Source organism: Oncorhynchus nerka, linkage group LG11, assembly GCF_034236695.1.
Source record: "Oncorhynchus nerka isolate Pitt River linkage group LG11, Oner_Uvic_2.0, whole genome shotgun sequence".
NCBI classification, from domain to species: domain Eukaryota; kingdom Metazoa; phylum Chordata; class Actinopteri; order Salmoniformes; family Salmonidae; genus Oncorhynchus; species Oncorhynchus nerka.
Genome location: NC_088406.1, coordinates 54,381,128 through 54,406,138, shown reverse-complemented (window position 1 = coordinate 54,406,138; position 25,011 = coordinate 54,381,128). Strand labels below are relative to the sequence as shown.

General features: G+C 42.5%; 2 protein-coding genes across 2 annotated transcripts; both read left to right on the top strand.

Annotated features, from left to right (window-relative positions):
* Positions 1-1,099: 1,099 nt before the first annotated feature.
* On the top strand, positions 1,100-9,245 carry rnf168 (ring finger protein 168). Its single transcript, XM_029673279.2, has 7 exons — positions 1,100-1,194; positions 1,614-2,054; positions 2,273-2,343; positions 2,547-2,717; positions 7,097-7,188; positions 7,554-7,629; positions 8,030-9,245. The coding sequence occupies exons 2-7, from the start codon at positions 1,715-1,717 to the stop codon at positions 8,801-8,803; spliced, it is 1,524 nt and encodes a 507-aa protein (XP_029529139.2). The 5' UTR covers positions 1,100-1,194; positions 1,614-1,714; the 3' UTR covers positions 8,804-9,245.
* A 9,902-nt stretch (positions 9,246-19,147) lies between these two features.
* Positions 19,148-22,722, top strand: LOC115137669 (transmembrane 4 L6 family member 1). Its single transcript, XM_065024133.1, has 5 exons — positions 19,148-19,324; positions 19,702-19,770; positions 21,043-21,197; positions 21,416-21,608; positions 21,744-22,722. The coding sequence occupies exons 1-5, from the start codon at positions 19,148-19,150 to the stop codon at positions 21,756-21,758; spliced, it is 609 nt and encodes a 202-aa protein (XP_064880205.1). The 3' UTR covers positions 21,759-22,722.
* Positions 22,723-25,011: the final 2,289 nt, after the last annotated feature.

Sequence of the window (25,011 nt, the reverse complement as noted above, 5' to 3'; positions counted from 1 at the left end):
TTGCCTGCAATGACAACAAGTTCAGTCTGATGATGCTGTGACACACCGCCCCAGACCATGACGGACCCTCCACCTCCAAATCAATCCTGCTCCAGAGTACAGGCTTCGGTGTAACGCTCATTCCTTTGACGATAAACGCAAATCCGACCATCACCCCTGGTGAGACCAAACCGCAACTCATCAGTGAAGAGCACTTTTGCTAGTCCTGTCTGGTCCAGCGACGGTGGGTTTTGTGCCCATAGTCGACGCTGTTGCCGGTGATGTCTGGTGAGGATCTGCCTTACAACTGGCCTACAATCCCTCAGTCCAGCCTCTCTCAGCCTATTGCGGACAGTCTGAGCACTGATGGAGGGATTGTGTGTTCCTGGTGTAACTCGGGCAGTTGTTGTTGTCATCCTGTACCTGTCCCTCAGGTGTGATGTTCGGATGTACCGATCCTGTGCAGGTGTTGTTACATGTGATCTGCCACTGCGAGGACGACCAGCTGTCAGTCCTGTCTCCCTGTAGCGCTGTCTTAGGCGTCTCACAGTACGGACATTGCAATGTATTGCCCTGGCCACATCTGCAGTCCTCATGCCTCCTTGCAGCATGCCTAAGGCACATTCACGCATTTACTTTCTTTTGGTGTTTTTCAGAGTCAGTAGAAAGGCCTCTTTAGTGTCCTAAGTTTTTGTAAATGTGACCTTAATCGCCTGCCATCTGTAAGCTGTTAGTGTCTTAACAACCGTTCCACAGGTGCATGTTCATTAATTATTTATGCATGGGAAACAGTGTTTAAATCCTTTACAATGAAGATCTGTGAAGTTATTTGGATTTTTACGAATTATCTTTGAAAGACAGGGTCCTGAAAAAGGGACGTTTATTTTTTTGCTGCGTTTACGTTCTACAGACCTCACGGAGTATTCCCTACAAGACTTTTACCGGAACAAGTTTTAAAACCCACATTTAATACAAATGTCACTGAAATATGAACAAATTTGAATCATCGTTAGACAATTATGTTTCATGTTTCATGAATAGATACAGGTTATTAACACTTTTCTACTATTACGTGGGGGACTTTTATTTAATTTATTTTTTTGAAAATCCTAGACACGGAAGCACTTTTTTAGTGTTGCTGACGACATGCGTATGATTTTCCCCGTATTTCAAGCGCTACACTTATGATTTTCTGGAGCAGCAAACACGACTCTTGTAAGTAGATGTTGTCAATGTACGGACATTAAAAAGCTATTCATTCGTAAATTCTATCAGAGTTTGTAATATAACTTGTTTTTCGATAGCCAATAATCCTCAACTCCGTTGTTCGTGCTTGAGGTTTAACGTTTGCACTGATACAAAACTGGCTACCCTGGCTTTAGTTCCGAACTTTATTACGTTAACGTTAGTTAGTTGGCTAGCTAGCTAGTTAGATCTCGCAATTGTATGAGGTAGTCAAATGACTATATAGCTACGCTTACCTAACCAGTTAAATGCTTTAGTTGTGGCTTGTCTGGGCGTACTCTTCGAGTAACTCTATTTTGCTAGCTAGATACCTAGCTACATGTCAGTAAATTATTTTAGCAAGCTAATGTGGCTACTACTTGTTTACTTTTACTGTTCCCCCCACAAAGAATTAGCCACTGAAACAACACCGGGACAACATTAGCACGGGTGTGCATTTGGACTTGGTACAACTACAGAAGGAGGCATCCACAGAAATATATGCGGAGGGATGCCGCCAGTGTCTGAAATGGAGATGGCCGCGCCAGAGGGGGGAAGTAAGGGGGGGTTGACCCGAGCGGACTGCCTCTGCCCTGTGTGCCTGGAGATCTTCCTGGAGCCGGTGACGTTGCCGTGCAGCCACACCTTCTGCAAGCCTTGCTTCTTGGAGACGGTGGACAAGGCCAATCTGTGCTGCCCGCTGTGTCGCAAGCGGGTGTCCACATGGGCACGAATCAATGGCAGGAACAAGACGCTGGTCAATGATGAGCTGTGGCAGCGGGTGCAGGCTGAGTTCCCCATGCAGTGCCAACGCAGGCTCAGTGGACAGGAGGAGGAGGAGGATGGAAACAGTTAAGTGACTGGCAGTGTTTTTCATTTAACAATGAGTGACTTCCAAATGGCTTGTGTCTTTTAGTTCAGCTGGGTTGGGTATGCTTTGAGGTAATTATGGGTTCACAGAGCACCTTGTAATCAGACAAACCCATTTCTTCTCACTGTTGGGTGGGCTACGCGAGGTCGGTTGACCTGCCAGTTTCTCTGTTTACCTGGCGTTTCCCTCTGCCTCCAGTATTGGTCCCCGGACCCAAAGTCAGTCTGCCTGGAGAGGTACGGAGAGAGTATGAGGATCAAATCAGCAAGGTGAATTCTCAGGGTACATTATACCTCGGTCCTGAATTTTCCTGACCATGTAACGTGACCAGGAAAAATTCTGGGCTATAGGTATGGACCTGATCGTGGCCTCATGGGAAAACTCTGGCCCCAAGTTATAACGCAAGTTTACATTTTAGTATACTCTTCGGTCACATAGAATACACTTGACATGACCTCTGACCCTTTTCCAGATATTAGAGGAGAAGCGTGCCCTGGAGGAGGCAGAGAGGAAAGCAAGTGAGGAGTACATCCAGTGCCTCCTCGCAGACGAGAAGGAGCGCCTGGAGGAGGAGAGGAGGCGGCACGAGGAGACGCAGCTGGAGAATGACAACAAGCTGGCCAGACTGCTCAGCCAGGAGCTGGTGGGTTTAATAGTCTGTAATATCAGATTACATACTTAGGTTCTCACTCATTTGTAGAGCCACACAGACCACTTTTTCATAAGAACATATAGTTTATTGCTGACTAAAAGCAAATAGCAATACTGTATCAATTCAATTGATTGGGTCTGTATAGTAGCAGATCAAGTTTACAGGTTGTGAAAGTGCAATGAGTGTTCTAATCTTAGAAGCTTGCATTAACTTTTCTGGTCGGTGACATGGGCGAAATCTGAAACCAAAAACGGAACAAAATGTCAGAAAAAACAGCATAGTTCAAACTTTTGAAATGCATTTGGTTACAAACCGTATTGGGGGCAACGCAGTACAGTAATATTTTTTGTGGTAATGATTACTATAACAGTACTGTTCCAATTTGAGTAATAATATGACATTTACTGATCAAAAATAGGTTGTTGTTACTTTTGTTATAATTCCCTTCCTATTAGTTATTTATCCAAATAAATATTTGTGGTGATTAGTATTCCCCCTGTCTGCGCAATATATACACGCAAAGTAGGGGTGCTGAGAGTGCTGCAGCACCCCCTGAAAAAATGGAATATTAAAATGTCTTGTTAAAGAAATAATTTTTTAAATCCCTGAAGTAGTGCACTGGGCCTTTAACCAGTCCTTTATTGGTGGACCGATGTAGCCGCTCTAATGTGGGCAATACACTCAATCTGAATGCATTCAACTGAAATGTGTCTTACGCATTTAGCCCATTCCCCCTAAATCAGAGAGGTACAGGGCGCTACCTTAATCAACGTTCACCATTAGACCATCAATGACCGTTTCTTTCCGCAATTTCCTTTTTATTTTATCAACAAATGAGCTCACACTTTATGGAGTCTATGATATTGTGAGGTAATTTAAGACAATCAATCCGAGAGGAAAATTATCAACTTGCGTGTACTGTACAACTTGCTAAAAAATGTATTTGCAAACCTGTAAAATGTCCCCCAATGTCTTGTCTTAAATATATCCTGTTAAGGTAGTTGATTTGCTCTTTTAAAATAAGAAAATACCTTCATACATAAGGCTGTCCCCGACTAAAGAAAATCTTGGTCGACCAAAAGTCGTCTGTTCTTTCTACCGATCAATTGGTTGTAATTTATAATATTTTTCCGTATAGACACACCCTATGTGTTTTAATAAAATAAACTATATGCATTGAGCTTGTCTGATTCTTTAAACTTACTATTTTTATTTGTTTACCCCAGTTTCTTCCCAACTTCGTGGTATCCAATTGGTAGTTAGTTTTGTCTCATCGCTGCAACTCCCGTACAGACTCAGGAGAGGCGAAGGTCGAGAGCCTTAATGTGTCATAGGAAACAGTGCACCTGGCTACCGTGTCAGTGTGCACTGCGCCCGACCCACCACAGGAGTCGCTAGTGCTTGATGGGACAAGGACATCCCTGCAGGCCAAACCCTCCCCTAACCCGGACGATGCTGGGCCAATTGTGCGCTGCCCCATGGGGGGGCGGCCGGATGTGACAGAGTGTTAAACTTACTCTTTGATGAAATAAGACACGTGACTCGAGGGAGCCAGAGATTTAGATAACCAGAAGAAAAAACCTTAACCTGATCTAACCATGCTCCTGCTGGCTTTTGCAGTTTCTGCCATTACTCTCCTGAAGTTGCCTGTAATAGGCTACATGAGAAGTTTACAACCTTTCTCATGTGGAATTTCTACCAATCTGCGTGCCAGTAATGGCAGTAATGGTTTTCATATGCACATTTTCAGTTTCATAATGTTTTCATATGTCAATCATTGTCATGTGGTTATTCAAAGTTCTATTTATACTAATGATACAAACTTAAAAGTAACTTCTATTGTCAACTATGTAAAAATAGACTATAAGCCAACAAATAAAAAGATTGTGGCCTGCAGGTAGAAAATATCCTGATAATGTTTTTGCCTATAAATCACATTGGCTCGTCTGCAACGAACTTGAAACATTGTATCAACTTGGGTCCAGGGCCCCAAGCTTGTGCTAGCAAACTTCCAACATTGTATGAAATATTCTGGGCCTTCAGAGTTCCCTGCGACAGACAGCTTGTAGCCGGTTTGCACAAGGGATAAGAAACAGTGCTTGACTTAGGCAGGAGCTCACCAGAGACGAGTACCGGCACCTCAAATTGTCTACAGCTTGAGCTTCTGTTCCTCTAGTAGAATATTACCTGAAAAGTAATGTGGAGCTCCTGCACCTAAGTATAAATAGTAACAGCACCAAAAATGAGAACCGGAACCTATTTCAGTCCAAGTCGAGCACTGATAAGAAGTAATCAGGTAGGCCTTTTTTTTTACCTTTCCACTAGATTAGAGTATGACATTTGTTCCTTTCAAGCTGAGTGGTTATCGAAAGGGAGAGCAGGAAATATTTTTCTAACGCATTAAGGAACTATTGTCATTCTCAACAATGTAAAAATATAATTTAATGTGCTTGCTGTTTGAGGTGAAGAAAATATTTACTATGAGAAGCTCCACAGCTCATTAGTGGTGGTGCTTTAAACCAATCAGAAATATTATCAGATGTGTATGCCTACATTATATCCCTATATTTGCACACAGGCCATGTACCCTATAGGCCTATATACTCCTATGTGTAATCAGGTACGCGTCCTAACTCAACATTGACGGCAGTGCTCCAACCTAAACACCACGACTAAATTGATTTGACCAAACACGTAAATGGAATGAAATAAACTTAAACTTATTTCTCAGAAGTCTGCTCTGCAAACAGTGTCCACTCCGACAATGACAACGGTAAGACTGGAATAATGATAATAATAAATGGAATGCATTAACAGAAATGACCATAACCAAACAAACAGATTAGATTAGAAATTACAGGAATTAACGGTAAATGTACTACTGGTGATGTACAGTACCAGTCAAAAGTTTGGACACACTTACTCATTCAAGGTTTTTTTCTTTATTTTTACTATTTTCTACATTGTAGAATAATAGTGAAGACATCACAACTATGAAATAACACATATGGAATCATGTAGTAACCAAAGAAGTGTTAAACAAATCTAAATATATTTTGGATTCTTCAAAGTAGCACCCCTTTTCCTTGACAGCTTTACACATTCTTGGCATTCTCTCAACCAGCTTCAACTGGAATGCTTTTCCAACAGTCATGTTGGAAAGTCTTGTTGGGAGTTCCCACATATGCTGAGCACTTGTTGGCTGCTTTTCCTTCACTCTGCGGTCCAACTCATCCAAAACCATCTTACATCGGGTTGAGGTCGTGTGATTGTGGAGGCCAGGTTATCTGACACAGTACTCAATCACTTTCCTTGGTCAAATAGCCCATCAAGCTTGAATTGGCTTTTAGTCTAGGCCTCCACAATGGATTAGTTCACTGAGATGGGCACGTATAGTGCATTCAGAAAGTATTCGGACCCCTAGACCTTTTCCACATTTTATGTTACAGCCTCATTCTAAAATGGACTAAGTTAGTTTTTTTCCCTCGGGGATGGTGCCAGGTTTCCTCCAGAAGTGATGCTTGGCATTCAGGCCACAGAGTTCAATCTTGATTTCATCAGCCCAGTGAATCTTGACCTTCTGGAAGGTTCTCCCATCTCCACAGAGGAACTCTGGAGCTCTGTCAGTGACCATCGGGTTCTTGGTCACCACCCTGACCCTTCTCCCCCGATTGTCCAGTTTGGCCGAGCGGCCAGCTGTAGGAATAGTCTTGGTGGTTCCAAACTTTTTCCATTTTAAGAATGATGGAGGCCACTGTTTTCTTGTGGTCCTTCAATGCTGCAGAAACATTTTGGTACCCTTCGCCAGATCTGTGCCTCGACACAATCCTGTCACGGAGCTCTACGGAAAATTTCTTCGAACTCATGGCTTGGTTTTTGCACTGACATGAACTGTCAACTGTGGAACCTTTCTATAGACAGGTGTGTGTGCCTTTCCAAATCATGTCCAATCAATGGAATATACCTCAGGTTTCTACAACTTGATTGGAGTCCACATCTCAAGGATGATCAATGGAACAGGATGCACCTGAGCTCAATTTCGAGTCTCATAGCAAAGGATCTGAATACTTATGTAACTACTGTATTTCTGTTTTTGCAAAACCTGTTTTCACTATGTCATTATGGGTTATTGTGTAGGTTGGTGAAAGATTTTTAAAAATTTAATCCATCTTCGAATAAGGCTGTAACGTAACAAAATGTGGAAAAGGGGAAGGGGTCTGAATACTTTCCAAATGCACTGTACATCTCGGTCGACCAACAGCCTATTGACCAATCAATCGACTAGTTGACTAATTGGAGTCAGCCCTAGAGGTGCTATGTATTGGGAATGAATCACTGTTATCAGACCCTTTTTTTTCTGTTCTCTTCAGAATTCAAGACCTGAGTCACAGAACATCACGTGGACTAACGATATCACCCCAGCAAAGAAGAAGCGGAACACCAACGCTGGAGATATAGAGAAGTGAGTCCCCTTACGTGATCAGACTTACGCTGTGGTCCAATTCTCTCTTCTTCCAGAAGTGTGCACTCTTTCCCTCGTGTTTAAAAATATTGGTGGTGTAAGGAAAATGGTTGGAGCTCCTACCCATCTAATGCTTGTAAATCCATAAGTAGGAGTGAACAAGTGCACACTTCTGAGAGCAGAATAGAGAATCAAAATGCAAACAAAAATAGGAACCTTGGAAGGTGTGCTTATGGCACAAATAGGCAGATAAATAACTTCTTTGTGATATGTGGTTCTACTGCCTTTACAGTTTGTTGCTCTGGATAAGTGACTTCATTAAATATATTACATGGGAGTGTTCTGACAATTTATTTTCTTTCCAGGTTCTTGTCCCCAATTCCACAAAGACACAACAGCAACTCAGAGACTAGTCCCACCTCCAGCTTTATGGCTAACAAGGTGGGTCTCTGTCACTCTCCAAAATGCTTGTGCAATCAGAATTCATTTAAAAAAACATGCTCTTCTCTCTGAATCCACATACACCTGATAACTGATAAACATTATGTACCGAAAGACCCTACAGGCTTTTGCCTTTGGCCATGCTCTTGAGCCAAAAGGGATCCCATAAATGGACATATTTCCCAGATATTATCTAACTTGACTGAGGGGCATACCCCTCCCCACACCCAGGAGAACAAAAGCAAATATTGTTTGCCTAAAATTATGGGTATTTATGGTTTTATGATGGGGGGGGAATTCCATATCTCAGCCAACACTTGATGCAAAATGTAACAAACAGTTAGCAACTACACTTTAATATTAATCTTTAACCTCTGTTTACTTTTGTGCCCGATTGAAGGAGAACATCTTGCACTCAGAGAGTAAGCCTTGGTCTTCCAAAGAGCCAGCAGAGCAAACAATGCCCTTGCTAGAATTCTACCCGGAGAGCTACCGCACGCCGTGTGAGGCCTCAACGTCATCAGAGCGCATGGTGTACCATCTGACCGTCCCCTCAGGAAATTCACTGGCATACACACCCCTCCACGGCACCCCGAAGAGAGGCGTGACCTCGGCAAAGAGGAAGAGCTGTGACATTGAGGGGCCAAACGAAGGGAAAGCAGACGTGGTCAGTAAGCTGCTCTGTCCTTCATCCTCGTCATCTCGCCATGCTGCAGATAGAGGAGAGGTGGCCCTAGTCGACCTAGGGGAGAAGGCCCTGCTGCTCCAGGAGCTGGCCCAGAGAGAGAAGGTGCTCTTCAGCCGCATGCAACAGGAGCAGGAGGACCGGCAACTGGCTTTCCAGCTGCAGAGGCAGCTGGACCGCGAGGAGGCCGTCCACGCAGTAGACCGCAGCAAGGGCTCCAGCGACCAGTACCAGCTCCGCCAGAAACCTGACTCTAGCTCCAGGCCCGAGGGTAGTGGTCGAAGCAGGGCCAGCAGGGGGCGCTCACTCACCTCCACTGAGAACAGGAACACAGTGGAGAGGAGGCAGCTGTCTGGGCCCTCATCTACCATCAATAAGGGGGAAAGGAGCTCCACCATCTCCAGCGCTGCTGCCTCAACCTCCAAGCCACTGAAGAGGAGCAGTAAGCAGGCCACCCTTACAGAGATGTTCCCCAGTCTGGGCAGCTGAATCCTGGGTGTTTGGAGCATTTGCATTGGCCATCGTCTCTTGTTAACTGGTCTCGCCGTATCGCCTAGAGTGCTCAGATGGTCAGGATTTAAGAAAGTTTTGTCTGAGCCTTTATGAGCTTACACCTTGAGGAGAAGAGGGTAGATATTGCTTGGACATTGACCGTCTGGGATTTCACTCTAGTGTTTGAATGCATTTCAAGGTCTTTGACAGCTTGGGGGCTCACTGGAAATGGCAGACTGGCTCGATCGACATTGTTTTGATAATAGGTTAATTTTACTCATTGTTTTCTCTAGAGATTCATATAAGTGATTACTTAGGAACAAAATAAAACATTTTTGAAAGGTATGTCTTGTCCTGTGGCATGCATTCATCGATACCAAGGGAAGCCAGGCTTCCCTAAATATTTGACCAATAAAATAAATGTGTATATATAAAATTTCTCTTTCGTCTGTGTTTTCATAATTTTCAGTCAATTCGCAAGTGGCTGAATCTCACCGGAGAAATCATCCGAGCGAGGAAAACAGTGCCCTCTGTCTCAATGTGTATCTGATGCTGTCTGGAACTAAACAGTATGACCTGTTGCTGCTGTAGCAATTTATTGATTGATGCCAGCAAGTATTTGGCTTCAATTGATATACTAATTATAAAAGAAGCAACCAATCATCGTTGAGCTGAGCTCAACTGTGGGTTGTCCTGGCTGTGTGGGAAAAGGCCTGTTTTGATTTGTGTTCACGCCAATCATTGTGAGACAAAGTGTCTGTTTCTGGTCTGCTTGTGTTGATGTCCTGCAGTAGATGGCTTGCTAAATCGGCCCTTTCATACTGTTTAGTTCCAGACAGCAATAGTTGGAGATGTGGTTTTGACTTCATTTTCTGTACAGGCCAATTATTATGACAGAGATTCTGAGCTAACCATGAATTCATATATTGTGCCACTGGCCTGAGACGATTGAAATTCAATATAGCAGACTCACGTTAACTAGCTAGCTAACTTATCTGGTTCGTTTTTGCCCATGCAAGGAAGATAGGCTAGCAAACCGTTTTTAGCTGGGTAGCCTAGGAAAACAAACTGAAAGCGTACTGAATGACAGCATTAGACCATTTTTCCAACATGAGAGTAGGATGGTATTGGTGTTGAACTCGTCTACAAGTAGGGTGAGTCAACTTTATTTGTTTTACTTACAAACTAGAATAGCGGAGGCAGTGCTCCTGTTGCAATGGAGGCTGCTGAGGGGAGGATAGCTCATAATAATGGCTGGACAGGAACAAATGGAATGGCATCAATCACATGGAAAACAGATACCATTCAACCTATTCCACTCCAGCCATTGCCACGAGCATGTCCTCCCAAATTAAGCTGCCATCAACCTCCTGTTGTCTTTGTGCTGATTTGCGGTGACTGGTTCTAAATTAGTAGTTGTTTAGTAAACTGTCAAACATTAACTTGCTTGACCATGCTGCAGGTCGTATAACTGTTGCGTAATATTTACTTAGTGGACTTAACTGGACAGATGTTGCTCTCTGGTTTTGTGATGAAACAAACTTCGAGTATATGTAGTTGAATTTATTCTGCCACTGTGACTGTCTTTTTGTTGTCACGTCCTTATTGTACATCACAGTGGCATATGAACAAATGGGTTATAGAGCAACAGGTTGTAATGGCTTTTTTATTGCCTTAGCCTCCCCAGTGATTTCACTCACACACTGCTACTGCTGGTTTCTTCAATGTGCAATGTTATTGGGGAAGTGAAGTGGTATTTGAGTCAGTTGCCAATATTCTAAACCAGAGTTGTCATGTACATTCCGTGGAGAGCCTAGTGTCTACTGTTTTTTTTTTTTTTCCAGGTGAGGGGAGCTCCTTACTAATTAGTAGGGGTGTGCCAAATAGTTGGACAAAATGAGCATCGTAAAGGACATGGGACATATTTTTTTTGTCAGTATGTTTTAAAGGTTATTTTCAGGTGCCAGCAAGCATCTTTCTCATGTCAGTCCGTTCCTAAACCATACTGTGCTGCAGGGTTACCCAACTGGTGGCCCATGGTTTTATTTGACCCCCCCCCCAAGTTTTCTGAGCAATAAAATAAATTATTTTATTGTTGGACATAAGAACACCAGGAAATCAGCTCCAAATGATTTTCATTTTGGAAATGTGTTTCCAAGTATTCCCATGCATAATAGAGAGATGTGATCATATACAAATGTAATCAAGATTTGAAATTATTAGGTTTTAGTCAAATATGACATCTGTTTGGGCTTCTTGCGGTCAATTTGCAGTCTACATTTTATTTGTAATTATATTCCGGCCCCTCGACCATCTGCTCAAGAAAAAAATCAGGCCTCTACTGAATCTATACTGAGAAATAAAAATATAAGCGCAACATGCAAAAATTACAGTTCTTATAAGGAAATCAGTCAAATAAATAAATTGGGCCCTCACATGACTGGGAATACAGATTTAGTGCATTCGGAAAGTATTCAGACCCCCTTAACTTTTTCCACATTATGTTCCATTACAGCCTTAATCTAAAATTGATTACATTTTTTTTCTCATCAATCCACACACGGTACCCGATAATGACAAAGCAAAAACTGTTTTTTATTTTAAATTTTAAAATGATTTAAAAAATCATATTTACATAAGTATTCAGACCCTTTACTCTGCACTTTGTTGAAGCACTTTTGGCAGCGATTACAGCCTCGAGTCTTCTTGGGTATGACGCTACAAGCTTGGCACACCAGTATTTGGGGAGTTTCTCCCATTCTCTGCAGATCCTCTCAAGCTCTGTTAGGTTGGATGGGGAGTGTTGATGCCCAGCTATTTTCAGGTCTCTCCAGAGATGTTAGATTGGGTTCAAGTCCAGGCTCTGACTGGGCCAATCAAGGACATTCAGACACTTGTTTTCTCGAAGCCACTCCTGCATTGTCTTGGCTTTGTGCTTAGTGTCGTTGACCTGTTGGAAGGTGAACCTTTGCCCCAGTCTGAGGTCCTGAGTGCTTTGGAGCAGGATCTCTCTGTACCTTGCTCCATTCATCTTTCCCTCAACCCTGACTAGTCTCCCAGTCTCTGCCGCTGAAAAACATGCCCACAGCATGATGCTGCCACCACCATGCTTCATCGTAGGGATGGTGCCAGGTTTCTTCCAGACGTGACGCTTGACATTCAGGCCAAAGAGTCTTGGTTTCATCATACCAGAGAATCTTGATTCTCATTGTCAGAGTCCTTTAGGTGCCTTTTGGCAAACTCCAAGCGGGCTGTTATGTGCCTTTTACTGAGGAGTGGCTTCCATCTGGCCATTCTACCATAAAGGCCTGATTTGTGGAGTGCTGCAGAGATGGTTGTCCTTCTGGAAGGTTCTCCCATCTCCACAGAGGAACTCTAGAGCTCAGACTGACCATCGGGTTCTTGGTCACCTCCCTGACCAAGGCCCTTCTCCCCCGATTGCTCAGTTTGGTCGGGCGACCAGTTTTAGGAAGAGTCTTGGTGGTTCCAAACTTTTTCAATTTAAGAATGATGGAGGCCACTGTGTTCTTCGGGGACCTTCAATGCTGTAGAAATGTTTTGGTACCCTTCCCCAGATCTGTGCCTCGACACAGTCCTGTCTCGAGCTCTACGGACAATTCCTTCGACCTCATGGTTTAGATTTTTGCAAGGACATGTACTGTCAACTGTGGGACTTTATATAGACAGGTATCCAATCAATTGAATTTACCACAGGTGGACTCCCAAGTTGTAGAAACATCAAGGATGATCAATGGAAACAGGATGCACCTGAGCTCAATTTTGAGTCTCATAGCAAAGGGTCTGAATTCTTATGTAAATAAGATCTGTATTTTTTTATAAATTTGCAAAAATGCCTAAACCTGTTTTCGCGTTCTCATTGTGGGGTATTGTGTGGAGATTGATGAAAAATATTAATGTTATCCATTTTAGAATAAGGCTGTAATATAACAAAATGTGGAAAAATGAAGGAATGCACTGTATATCTTTTTAATTTTGTCAGTCGTTTTCATTGAAAGTTCAAGCGCACTGTTAGCTAGCTAACATTAGCTGGCTGGCTCGCTGGCCAACGTTATGCGTATGATCTGTGTCGTAATATTATTCGTATGTAGTTATAGCTTATTGTTAGCTAGTTAACTAACACTGAACCTAGTTGGTTAACTTTAGTTACCTGCATATTCATGCATGGTAGTAACCTTGAGTTGTGATTATGGTTCATTGTTTAGCTAGATAGCTGGGCTAGCTACAGGTCTAAAAAGTCTCCACGATGCAAGTAATCATTTCACTGCACCGTTTACACCTTCTGTATGCTGTGCATGTGACAAACAAACTTAGATTTTATTTGATATAGTGTGTGTTTACCAGGGACATTAATGTGAAGAACAACATGACCTGCACCAAAGTCAGATTAGGATATATCGTTAGAACTTGGACACTGTCTTGTTGGCCTAAAATTCTCCGGTAGAATACCATGCTTTTATTTCGTCGCACTCACAACCCTAAGCTATTTTCTGTAATTAGCTTGTCATTAACTTGTAAATAATGATCTTGTTGCAAGTAGATATGAAACCGTATGAAAATGTCATATCAGGATTATAGTGACCAAAATGATCACGATTATCAGTATTACTGCGATATTGTTAAAATGTGCTGGAAATGTTCTAAAAGTATTAATACACACACTGATATCATTTCACCAAGTTTTACATTGAAAACTAACAAATTAGCAGCACTATGCACTTGTGTGCATAAACATTAAAATAGTAACATTAAAGATGGCACCATGTGGCCATGAGAGGAAAGTTTCCCTAGTGCAGGTTTAAATGAACACAACCTTCAGTAAGCAAATCAAATAAACAAAAATAAAATAAAATGAGCAGCACTCACTTTGCAGTGAGGCACGGCAACCTTCATCAGCCTCAGAAAGCCAGGCCTCTCAACGATATGAAATGGCGTCATGTCCTTTGCAATGTAATATGAAAGGGCTGCAGTGAGGTCTTGAGCATGTTTTGATGTAGGTGCATAAGCAGCCTGCCTTTTCAAAATGCTTGCTGAGTGTCTGTGTCACAACTGTAGAGGGACCAGAAGCATCCACTGGGTTTGCCTGCTGCACACCCACTCTGTAAACAAGGGAATAGCTCATGTATTATCATTATTAGTCTAACATTATTATTATTCACACAGTCTATCTTCTGTGTTGCATTTGAGTACATACCGTGACCTCAATGCACAATTTACAGAAATACAAATGAGCCTTAAGATAGTGATCGTAATTGCAATGATCCCAACAATTGACATAAATACAGGAGTCTTGTATAGGAGTCTATAGCGTTTCTCCTGTTGGAACACTTTTACAACCAAGTCAACGACTGGCGGATTTTAAATGAACAAAATATGTTGGTTGGGTGACTAAACTACATAAGGTGTAATCGTGTGCAATGGGCGTCTGCAGACACACGACGCATACAGCAGCAGAACAACTTCTAGTGTTTTTACTAGAGTAGGTAACACCGAAAGATCCAGCTCACATTATTGACAAACTATTAGCAAGTTACAGACAAACCATTATATTTTCCCCCATTCTAAAGTCCCCACGTCATGCATTTAGCTAACAGTGAATTTACCTTGCATTCGCAATAAAGTGGTGGTCATGAAGATGACTCAAGAGATTTGAAGTGTTGGCCCCTTAAAAAACCTCTTTGGGAAATGGGGGCAGCATTTTCACTTTTGGATAAATAGTGTGCCCAATTTCAACTTCCTGCTACTCATGCCAAGAATATAAGATGTGCATATTATTAGTAGATTTGGATGGAAAACACTCTGAAGTTTCTAAAACTGTTTGAATCATGTTTGTGAGTATAACAGAACTTATGTAGCAGGCAAAACCCCGAGGACTAACCATTCAGATTTGATTTTTGAGGTCACTGTCAATTCAATGAGTTTTCATTGGGGAACTTGATTTCTAAGGCACTTGTTTGCAGTTTCTACCGCTTCCACTGGATGTCACCAGTCTTTGGAAATAGGTTGAGGTTATTCCTTTATGAAATGAAGAAGTACGGCCATCTTGGATCAGGGTAACGTTATGTGTACTGTTTGAGAGTTGCGCAAGACTAAAAAAGTAGCGTTACTTTGTGATCCTCCTGTATTGAAAACAGATAGACCCTTCTTCAATTTGATCAATTAACATGTAAAAATACCTAAAGTTGTATTACAAAAGTAGTTTGAAATGTTTTGGCAAAGTTTACAGGTAACTTTTGAGATTTTGCAGTGACGTTGCGCAAATTGGAAGCTGTTTTTTTCTGAATCAAACGCGCCAAATAAATGGACATTTTGGATATATATCGAAGGAATTAATCGAACAAAGGACCATTTGTGATGTTTATGGGACAGATTGGAGTGCCAACAATAGAGGCTCGGTAAGGCATGATATATATTTTTATTACTGCATTTTGTGTGATGCCTGCAGGATTGAAATATGCTATTCTCTCTTTTTTTACTGTTGTGCTCTCATCAGATGATATGTGATTTAATGAAAGTTTGAATTTTATAGAATTTTATTTGAATTTGGCGCTCTGCATTTTCCCTGTCAATTGGCCAAGTGGGACATTTGCGTCCCGCCTATCCCAGAGAGGTTTTAAGCATCAATTTTTTTTGTGCATGTTCTGCAGACAAGGTGACCATTTTAGATTAAGTTTCCGTCAGCACTCGTGTAAAACCCAAAATACGACCACACTTCAGAATTGGTCCTCTTAGAATCTCACTCAATCTCACAAGGCAGAAGCCTTGTTTTCACACGAAACAAAACCCACGTTGCATGCTGCGCCTGCGTCAGACTGTTGCTCACTGATGATGCTGGACAGTATTTACCGTCGGTTTATCTAACATGGTTTTAATGATAAGTCACATTTGAAACGGTAATAATAATCGGCGGGAATTTTACTGTGGTTTATCGTGAAACCGGTCACTGTTTCATCCCTAGTTGCAAGTTTATTTTCCTGTAATAATTAAGAAACATTTGCTAAAGTGAAGACGTTGTCAGCTATGATATGGTCATTATTTGAACTGTCTTGAACAAGCTATAAACTAACCAAAACATTAGTTGCCTGGTTTGCTCGTAACTCAACGTTACAACAATGCTGAATCATGTCCCCAGTGAAAGTCTCATCCATCTGCACACAATACCCCATAATGGCAAAGTGTTTTTGTTTTTTTAATGTTTGCACATTTATTGAAAATGAAATATAGATATCTAATTTACATGAGTATTCACATCCCTGAGTCAATACTTTGTAAAAGCACCTTTGGCAGCAATTACAGCTGTGAGTCTTTCTGGTTAAGTCTCCAAAGAGCTTTCCACTTCTGTATTAGGCAACATTTGCCCATTATTCTTATCAAAATTCTTCAAGCTCTGTCAAATTTGTTGTTGATCATTGCTAGACAACCATTTTCAGGTCTTGCCATAGATTTTAAAGTAGATTTAAGTCAAAACTGTAACTCGGCCACTCCGGAACATTCACTGTGTTCTTGATAAGCAACTCCAGTGAATATTTGGTCTTTCTGTTTTAGGTTATTGTCCTGCTGAAAGGGGAATTTATCTCCCAGTGTGTGGTGGAAAACAGACTGAACCAGGTTTTCCTCTAGGATTTTGCGTGTGCTTAGCTCCATCCTGAAAAACTCCCCAATCCCTTAATGATTACAAGCATACCCATAATATGATGTAGCCACCACTATGCTTGAAAATATGGAGAGTGGTACTCAGTAATGTGTTGTAATGGAGTTGCTCCAAACATAACACTATATATTTAGGACAAAAAGTTAGTTACTTTGCCACATTTTTTGCAGTATTACTTTAGTGACTTGTTGCAAACAGGATGCATGTTTTTGAATATTTTTATTCTGTACAGGCTTCCTTTTCACTTTGTCAATTATGGTAGTAATGTTGGAGTAACTACAATGTTGTTGATCCATCCTCAGTTTTCTCCTATCACAGCCATTAAACTCTGTAACTGTTTTAAAGTTTATTGACCTCATGGTGAAATCCCTGAGCGGTTTCCTTCCTCTCCAGCAAGTGAGTTAGGAAGGACACCTGTATCTTTGTGGTGAATGGGTGTATTAATACACCATCCAAAGTGTAATTAATGACTTTACCATGCTCAAAGGGACATTCAATTTCAGCTTTTTTATTTTTGCCTATCTACCAATAGGTGCCCTTCTTTGCAAGGCATTGGAAAACCTCCCTGTTCTTTGTGGTTGAATCTGTGTTGGAAATTCACTGCTCGACTGAGGGACCTTACAGACAATTGTATGTGTGGAGTACAGAGATGAGGAAGTCATTCAAAAATCATGTTAAACACTATTATTGTGGTGCAGTGGTCTAAGGCACTGCATCGCAGTGCTAGATGTGTTACTACATACTCGGGTTCATTCCCGGGCTGTGCCACAACCGGGTGTCCCATAGGGCGGAGCACAAGCGTCGTCCGGATTAGGGGAGGGTTTGGCCGGTGGGGCTTTACTTGGCTCATCTCGCTTTAGCGACTCCTTGTGACGGGCCAGGTTCCTGCGTCTGACCCCGGTCGCCAGTTGAACGATGTTTCCTCCGACACATTTGTACGGCTGGCTTCCGGGTTAAGCTGGTGTTAAAAGGAGGGCGGTTAGGCAGGTCATACTTCTACTTTTTTTTCTTACTATTATTGCCCTTCTAGTCCATGCAACCTATTATGTGACTTGTTCAGCAAATATTTACTACTGAAATTATTTAGGCTTCCCATAACCAAAGGGTTGAATACTTTTAAATGTATAATTCATTTGTAAACATTTCGAAAAACATTATTCCACTTTGAACATTATGGGGTCTCGTGTAGGCCAGTAACAAATAAATAGAAATCGCAAAAATCATCCACAATTGCTGCAGCAAGCATAGCTGCTCATCTTGCCGCATCCATTTTTGTTATTAACAGAAACAAACCGAAATGGAACGCTCGCTGCCAGTGTTCGCAAATGGAAGCTTTGTTGAATGCACCTCTGGTCTGACAAACAGCGCTGTAGCTCTGCCACTTTCTACTGCAGATGCAGAAGGCCCTATGTTTCTATCTTAAACAGACAGATTTTTATAGGGGGTTAATCTCAATACATAAATGAGCTTCAAGACAGTTTCTTTAGTAGCTGAATATGTCTTCACTAGAGTGTGGTACTGCACTGTATGCACTGAAGGCGATCATAGCTATCTTGGCAGCCATGACATGCTAAGCTAGTTTGATCATGACATGCAAAACTAGTGTGATCACGCGTTTCTGTTGGAAACACTTAATCTGAAAAATGGCCCTCATGTTTTCCAAAAGACTGATCACCTGACCAATATCTATGCTTGGATTGGATTCCTTCACATTTCCCACTAGGTGGCACTGCGGCTAGACTACAAGTGCAGACAGAGCGGGTGTTGCGCTACTATCTAATGAGCGGAAATGGGGGTATAAAAAAAAGCTAGCCAGTTAAGGTTTCAGAGTGTTACAACAATGCTTTATTGTTATTTCTTAGTGCTTTTAAACATGATCCCCAATGGGCTGATATGCTCTTATTTTGGAATGGATCCCACAGCTGCAGTGATTCACTTGTCCCACATCCTGGCTGAATCTACTCCACTACCAGACCCAGAATACACATGAAAAAGGATGAAGAACACAGACCAGGATAGTGTTTATTAGGCACAAAATGGATTGAAACAACGCTTTCCATTGCATACCCTAATGAACATGACTCAGGCTTTTGACAGCTTGGTCTTACCTTACCTGCACCGTTACCAGATATATTGTGGAATATAGGGGGTTGGGAGAACAAAATTAGATCAAATGTACTGTGTATAATTATACAGGACTAATTTTGCTGATTATAAACAAATTTAAAGTAACCTACGTCATGTGTGTGTTGGTGGGGGGGATTTACATATACTATTTGTGGGGGCGGGCATGTGTCACTGCATGGAGCCTATTTAAGTTTTGTGTTCCTCATCCAGTACTGCTGCAGTTACCAGGATCTCTCTTTCTCCCTCTCCGTCACATTCGGTCTCACTAGGTTATTCTGTCTCACTCCATCAGGTAAGACTCAAACTAATAATCACTATGTGGTCATTCTCTTGGCTAATAACCCTTTTCATTCTCTTGACTGATCTCAGACCGGTTTTTCTGAGTGAAACAGAACTTCTCTGTAGGTGAGAGGGTTGTTCTGTATTTCAAGAGCTACAAGATAAGGAACAGTGGCACTTTAAAGATAAAAAAAAATAAGAAAAGAATTACTCTGAAGTTATTCTGACTGTCTTCTCTTCATCCTTGCTGGATGTCTACCACAGAGATGTGTGTCGCTAGCTGCTCCAGGTGTGTGGGTGTGTCCCTTGTTCCCATGGCATTTGTGTGCATGCTGGCCAATGGCCTGTTGCTGTTGCCAGACCTTCAGGCACGCTACCTGTTGGACGGTCACGTGACCAGAGAGGCCCGGTGGGGCACAGGCCTGTGGGCCTCTGGATTCCTGGTGAGACAACAATGCTGTGTGTGTGTGTGTCCTAATAAGGTCATGACATGACAGTCATCATGACACTCATGTCACTCATTCCTGAAAAACCCTGTTGTCCAAAAAAAGGCAGATTGTGGTTTGGGGGTGGATTGTCATGTGTCTAATATGTCTGTTGTCTGTTTTTAAGCTAAATTTAGAGTCAGTCACAGTGCTACGATTTTTTTGCAAGTTGTTTCTGCTATTGTTGACAGTAACACTGTAATAACATCAATTATTGGAGGGAAGTGAATGTGTAGCATTCTATTGAATAGGGATTCCATCACTGAAACATTTTTAAAAAAATTAACTTGTTTTAATGGTACATTTCATTTAGCTTTTTCTGCTTTTGTCTGTAGGTTCTTATTGGAGCTCGGGGGTTTGTGATTGGCAGCTCAAGGGAAGGCTGCTGTGCATACAGGATAGAGGTGAGGCTGTGGCCTGTTTTCATCCAAATCTGTGCATCTCAGGACCCGCATTAGCTAGGGCGAGGTTACTAATCAAACTAGTCTGGTTCACCAACCGATCCACCTCCATTACATCTTCATGTCCTCTTTGTGAGTATTTTTAAGTCTTCCATGTATGTATGTGACCTGCCTGTGTTACGCCCCTGAAAACAGGGGAGAAATAATCACGAGAGTGATACGGTATTGTTTTCTCAATTCAACTTTTAGTTCAATCTTCACAAAAGTAACACATTACAAAACAACAGAAAACCCATTATACAAATAACACAGCAAAATATCTTATTAACAACGCACATGTTCATTCACAATCGACATAAAATGGCAGTTACTCTCAGTACGATGTTATTCTTCGCTACAACCGAGCAGGGCTAATATTACTCTCTTCAAACTTAACTCTAACTTCCTCAAGACGTTACTAAGACACACCTTAAACACTCTTGACATGTTAGCGAGTTATAACATTTAAATTACATTTTTTTTAATCATCAATAAAGTACCTAAAAACAGGGGAGAAATAATCACGAGAGTGATACGGTGTTGTATTCTCAATTCAACTTTTAGTTCAATGAGAAAAGACCGTGATTTTCCCAGGAATATGGGTGGAGACCAGAGCAATCGATCTCCGGCTCATAGATTAAGAGCATTTCATAGATCACAGATTAACACTTTTAGGCACCACAAAATAAAGTAATCAATATACCGTTTACACATTACTCTCACAATTCGTACCCTTTGACAAATTTGAACTTTAACACAATTATATGAATGTTATCAATCTCTATCAACTAATACTGAATGCATCTTTTTAACCTTAGATGTTTTAAGATCCTCACATACTATGAACTTACTAATACTTTTTAATGTATAACAGGCTATGAATATTTCCTTTAACCTGTCACACCTGCTTGGTTGTGGTGTACATCCTGAACTAATTAGAACTAGTCTGGGAGCGATTTTTTTCTTTCTATCAAATTCTCATGGGTTATTGGATAGAGACGGAGAGAGAGAGAGACGGAATAATTAGGAGAGTTTTTCCATTGAAGGTCAGTTGGCCGGAATCAAACCCACACCAACTTCAGATTATATGTATATATTATATGTTATACTATTATTATACTATTATACTATTACTACTATTATACTACAGAGATGTGCTCTAACCACTTGCAACCACCCCAGGCCCCCTTTCTATCAAGTTGTAATAGTATGGATCTTCCGCCCTCTTGTGGCCAGATGCTGTGCCAAGTGGGGTGTTCCTGCGTGGCTCTGGCTGCTGCAGCCTTTTGCTGCCTAGTGAGCGCTACAGGACTGGTACAGGGACCACTGTGTCTGCACAACAGCACACAAGGTCTGGCCTGGGAGATGCCACTCAAACCACAGAAAAGCGGGTGAGTGTGTGTGTGTGAGGGGGGAGGGGGGTCCTCAATTGCTCAAAATCAGTTTCGAGAACCTAGGTGTGGTCTTAAGTAGAACAACAATGATCAAATTCCCACTGACACTGTGTAGTTGCACAATTACCAGTAATCATTTTCTACACTTTGCACAGCTTGTGTTCACTAGTTCTATGTGTTATGAATGTCAATTTAGTTTAACTTTGTCTTTGTAGAGATCCCATCTACCTGTTTGATAGAACATTATGGCCGGCGGCCTGCGAGGAGCCACGCAACGTTGTTCAATGGAATGTAGTGCTGTTTTCTGTTCTCATGGCAACCAGTGGACTGCAGGCCGTCCTTTGTGCAGCACATACAATCAATGCTCTCCTGGGCATAATATTTGGGCCAAGATTCTGCAAAAACCAGGTGAGGTGTGCGTGTGCGTGTGTGTGTGTGTGTGTGTGTGTGTGTGTGTGTGTGTGTGTGTGTGTGTGTCTGTGTGTCTGTGTGTCTGTGTCTGTGTGGCCTTTCACTCACTGTTAGTCTGAATGTGTGTTACAGGTCAGTCCAGCTTGAGGACATCATCCAGGAACCTAATTAGGAGCAGGAATGAAGGACCTCCCGAATGAAGTACTGTAGTTAGTAGATGCTGATTTTAGGTCAGTTTTACATATTTCCCCCTAATGGATGAGGTCAGGATTGCGGAGGTTTAGCTGATCCTGGATCTATGCTTACAGGCAGCTTCTACCACCGCTGAACATTGGTTTTGGCCACCAGTCAGCATTTCACGAACTAAGAAGCAGACTTGCACTTTAAAGAAAAAATCATAAAATAGCATATATTTAATATGATTTTATTATGTTTGATAAGCTAACAGAGTAAAACAGGGAGACAAAAAAGGAAGATTTAGAAGAGGATAGAGGTAGATGGGATGGGGAGAAGCTGTTTTGGAGTTTGGATTTTTATATACCTAGATGATACCATTCAGACAGCGGTCTCTACACTTTGCTTGCAAATTGGCACTCTTATTGTTGACAGTATGTACACGTTATTATATTGCAAACATTATTTATGTGTGTGTACTGCTGAACAATTGTGAAGCTGTGATCTTATATATAGTCATTTTGTTAATTATATTAATGCCATAGTCTATTAATTTCATGAAGTGTGATCAAACTTACATCCTTTAGTGGGGTGCAGGGCCAAAGAAAGTTGGTATGAAAGAAATAGAGCCCGCACACTCAAGCTCAATCACGTACCTTTATTCAAATCAAAACATATCCAATTGTATTGTTCACATACACATGGTTAGCTGATGTTATTGTGAGTGTAGCGAAATGCTTGTGCTTATAGTTCCGACAGTGCAGCAATATCTAACAATTCCACAGCAAATACCTAAAACACACAAATCTAAGTTAAGGAATGGAATAAGAATATATAAATATATGGATGAGCAATGTCAGAGCGGCATAGGCAAGATGCAATAGATAGTATAGAATACAGTGTTTACATATGAGATGAGTAATGTAAGATATGTAAACATTATTAAAGTGGCATTATTAAAGTGACTAGTGTTCCATTTATTAAAGTGGCCAATGATTTCAAGTCTGTATGTAGGCAGCAAGCCTCTCTGTGTTAGTGATGGCTGTTTAACAGTCTGATGGCCTTGAGATAGAAACTGTTCTTCAGTCTTTCGGTCCCAGCTTGATGCACATGCACATTTACATTTACATTTAAGTCATTTAGCAGACGCTCTTATCCAGAGCGACTTTGACCTAGCCTTCTGGATGGTAAACAGGATGAACAGGCAGTGGCTCGGGTGGTTGTTGTCCTTGATCTTTTTGGCCTTCCTGTGACATCGGGTGCTGTAGGTGTCCTGGAGAGCAGGTAGTTTGCCCCCGGAGAGGAGTTGTGCAGACCCTGCTGTTGTGGGCGGTGCAGTTACAACAGGATGCTCTCAATTGTGCATCTGTAAAAGTTTGTGAGGGTTCTAGGTGACTGGCGCTGTTGCACCTTCTTCACCACACTGTCTGTGTGGGTGGACCATTTCAGTTTGTCGGTGATGTGTATGCCGAGGAACTTAACTTTCTACCTTCTCCACTGCTGTCCCATCGATGTGGATAGGGACGCACCCTCTGCTGTATCCTGAAGTCACTATCATCTCCTTTGTTTTGTTGACGTTGAGTGAGAGGTTATTTTCCTGACACCACACACACCTCCTCCCTGTAGGCTGTCTCGTCGTTGTTGGTAATCAAGCCTACTATGGTCCTCCCGAGTGGCGCAGTGGTCTAAGGCACTGCATCGCAGTGCTAGCTCTGCCACTAGAGATCACGGGTCCAGGCTCTGTCGCAGCTGGCCGTGACCAGGAGACCCATGGGGCGGCGCACAATTGGCCCAGCGTCGTCTGGGTTAGGGGAGGGCTTGGCCTGCCGGGATGTTCTTGTCCCATCGTGCTCTAGCGACTCCTGTGGCGGGCTGGGCGCAATGCAAGCTGACACAGTCGCCAGGTGTACGGTGTTTCCTCCGACACATTGGTGCGGCTGGCTTCTGGGTTAAGCGGGTATTGTGTCAAGAAGCAGTGTGGCTTGGCTGGGTTGTGTTTAGGAGGACGCACGGCTCTCTACCTTCGCCTCTCCCGAATGCGTACGGGAGTTGCAGTGATGAGACAAGACTACCAATTGGATACCATGAAGTTGGGTAGAAAAAGGGGTAAAAAAAATAAATAATATTCAAGCTAACTGTTGTGTCATCTCCAAACTTGATGATTGAGTTGGAGGCGTGCATGCCCACGTGGTCATGGGTGAACAGTGAGTACAGGAGGAGGCTAAGCACACACCCTTGTGGGGCCCCAGTGTTGAGGATGAGCGAAGTGGAGATGTTGTTTCCTACCTTCAACACCTGGGGGCGGCCCCTCAGGAAGTCCAGGACCCAATTGTACAGGGCGGGGTTGAGACCCAGGGCCTCAAGCTTAATAGTGAGCTTGGAGGGTATTATGGTGTTGAATGCTGAGCTATAGTCAATGAACAGCATTCTTACATAGCTATTTCTCTTGTTCAGATGGGATAGGGCAGTGTGCAGTGTGATGGCGATTGCATCGTCTGTGGACCTATTGGGGTGGTGGGTCTAGGGCAGGCCTGGGCAACTCCAGTCCTCGGGGGCCTGATTGGTGTCACACTTTTTCCCCAGTCCCAGCAAACAAACCTGGCTCCAATAATCACCAAATCGTGATCTTGAGTTTAGAATGCAATTAGTTTAAATCAGGTGTGTTTGCTAGGGATGGGAGAAAAGTGTAACACCAATCAAGCCTCCGGGGACTGGAATTGCCCAGGCCTGGTCTAGGGTGACAGGAAAGTGGAGGTGATATGATCCTTGACTAGTCTCTCAAAGCACTTCATGATGACAGAAGTGAGTGCTAGCCATTTAGTTCAGTTACCTTGCCATTCTTGGGTACAGGAACAAATGGTGGCCATCTTGAAGCATGTGGGGACAGCAAACTGGGATAGGGAGAGTTTTAATATGTCCGTAAACACACCAGCCAGCTGGTCTTCGCATGCTCTGAGGACGCGGCTAGGGATGCCGTCGGGACCGGCCGCCTTGTCTTACTCACGTCGGCCACGGAGAAGGAGAGCCCACAGTCCTTGGTAGCGGGTCGCGTTGGTGGCACTGTATTATCCTCAAAGCGGGCAAAGAAGGTGTTTACTTTGTCTGGAAGCAAGACGTCGGTGTCCGTGACTTGGCTGGTTTTCCTTTTGTAGTCCCTGATTGTCTGTAGACCCTGCCACATACGCCTCATGTGTGACCCTTTGAATTGCGACTCTTTTTCTCTATA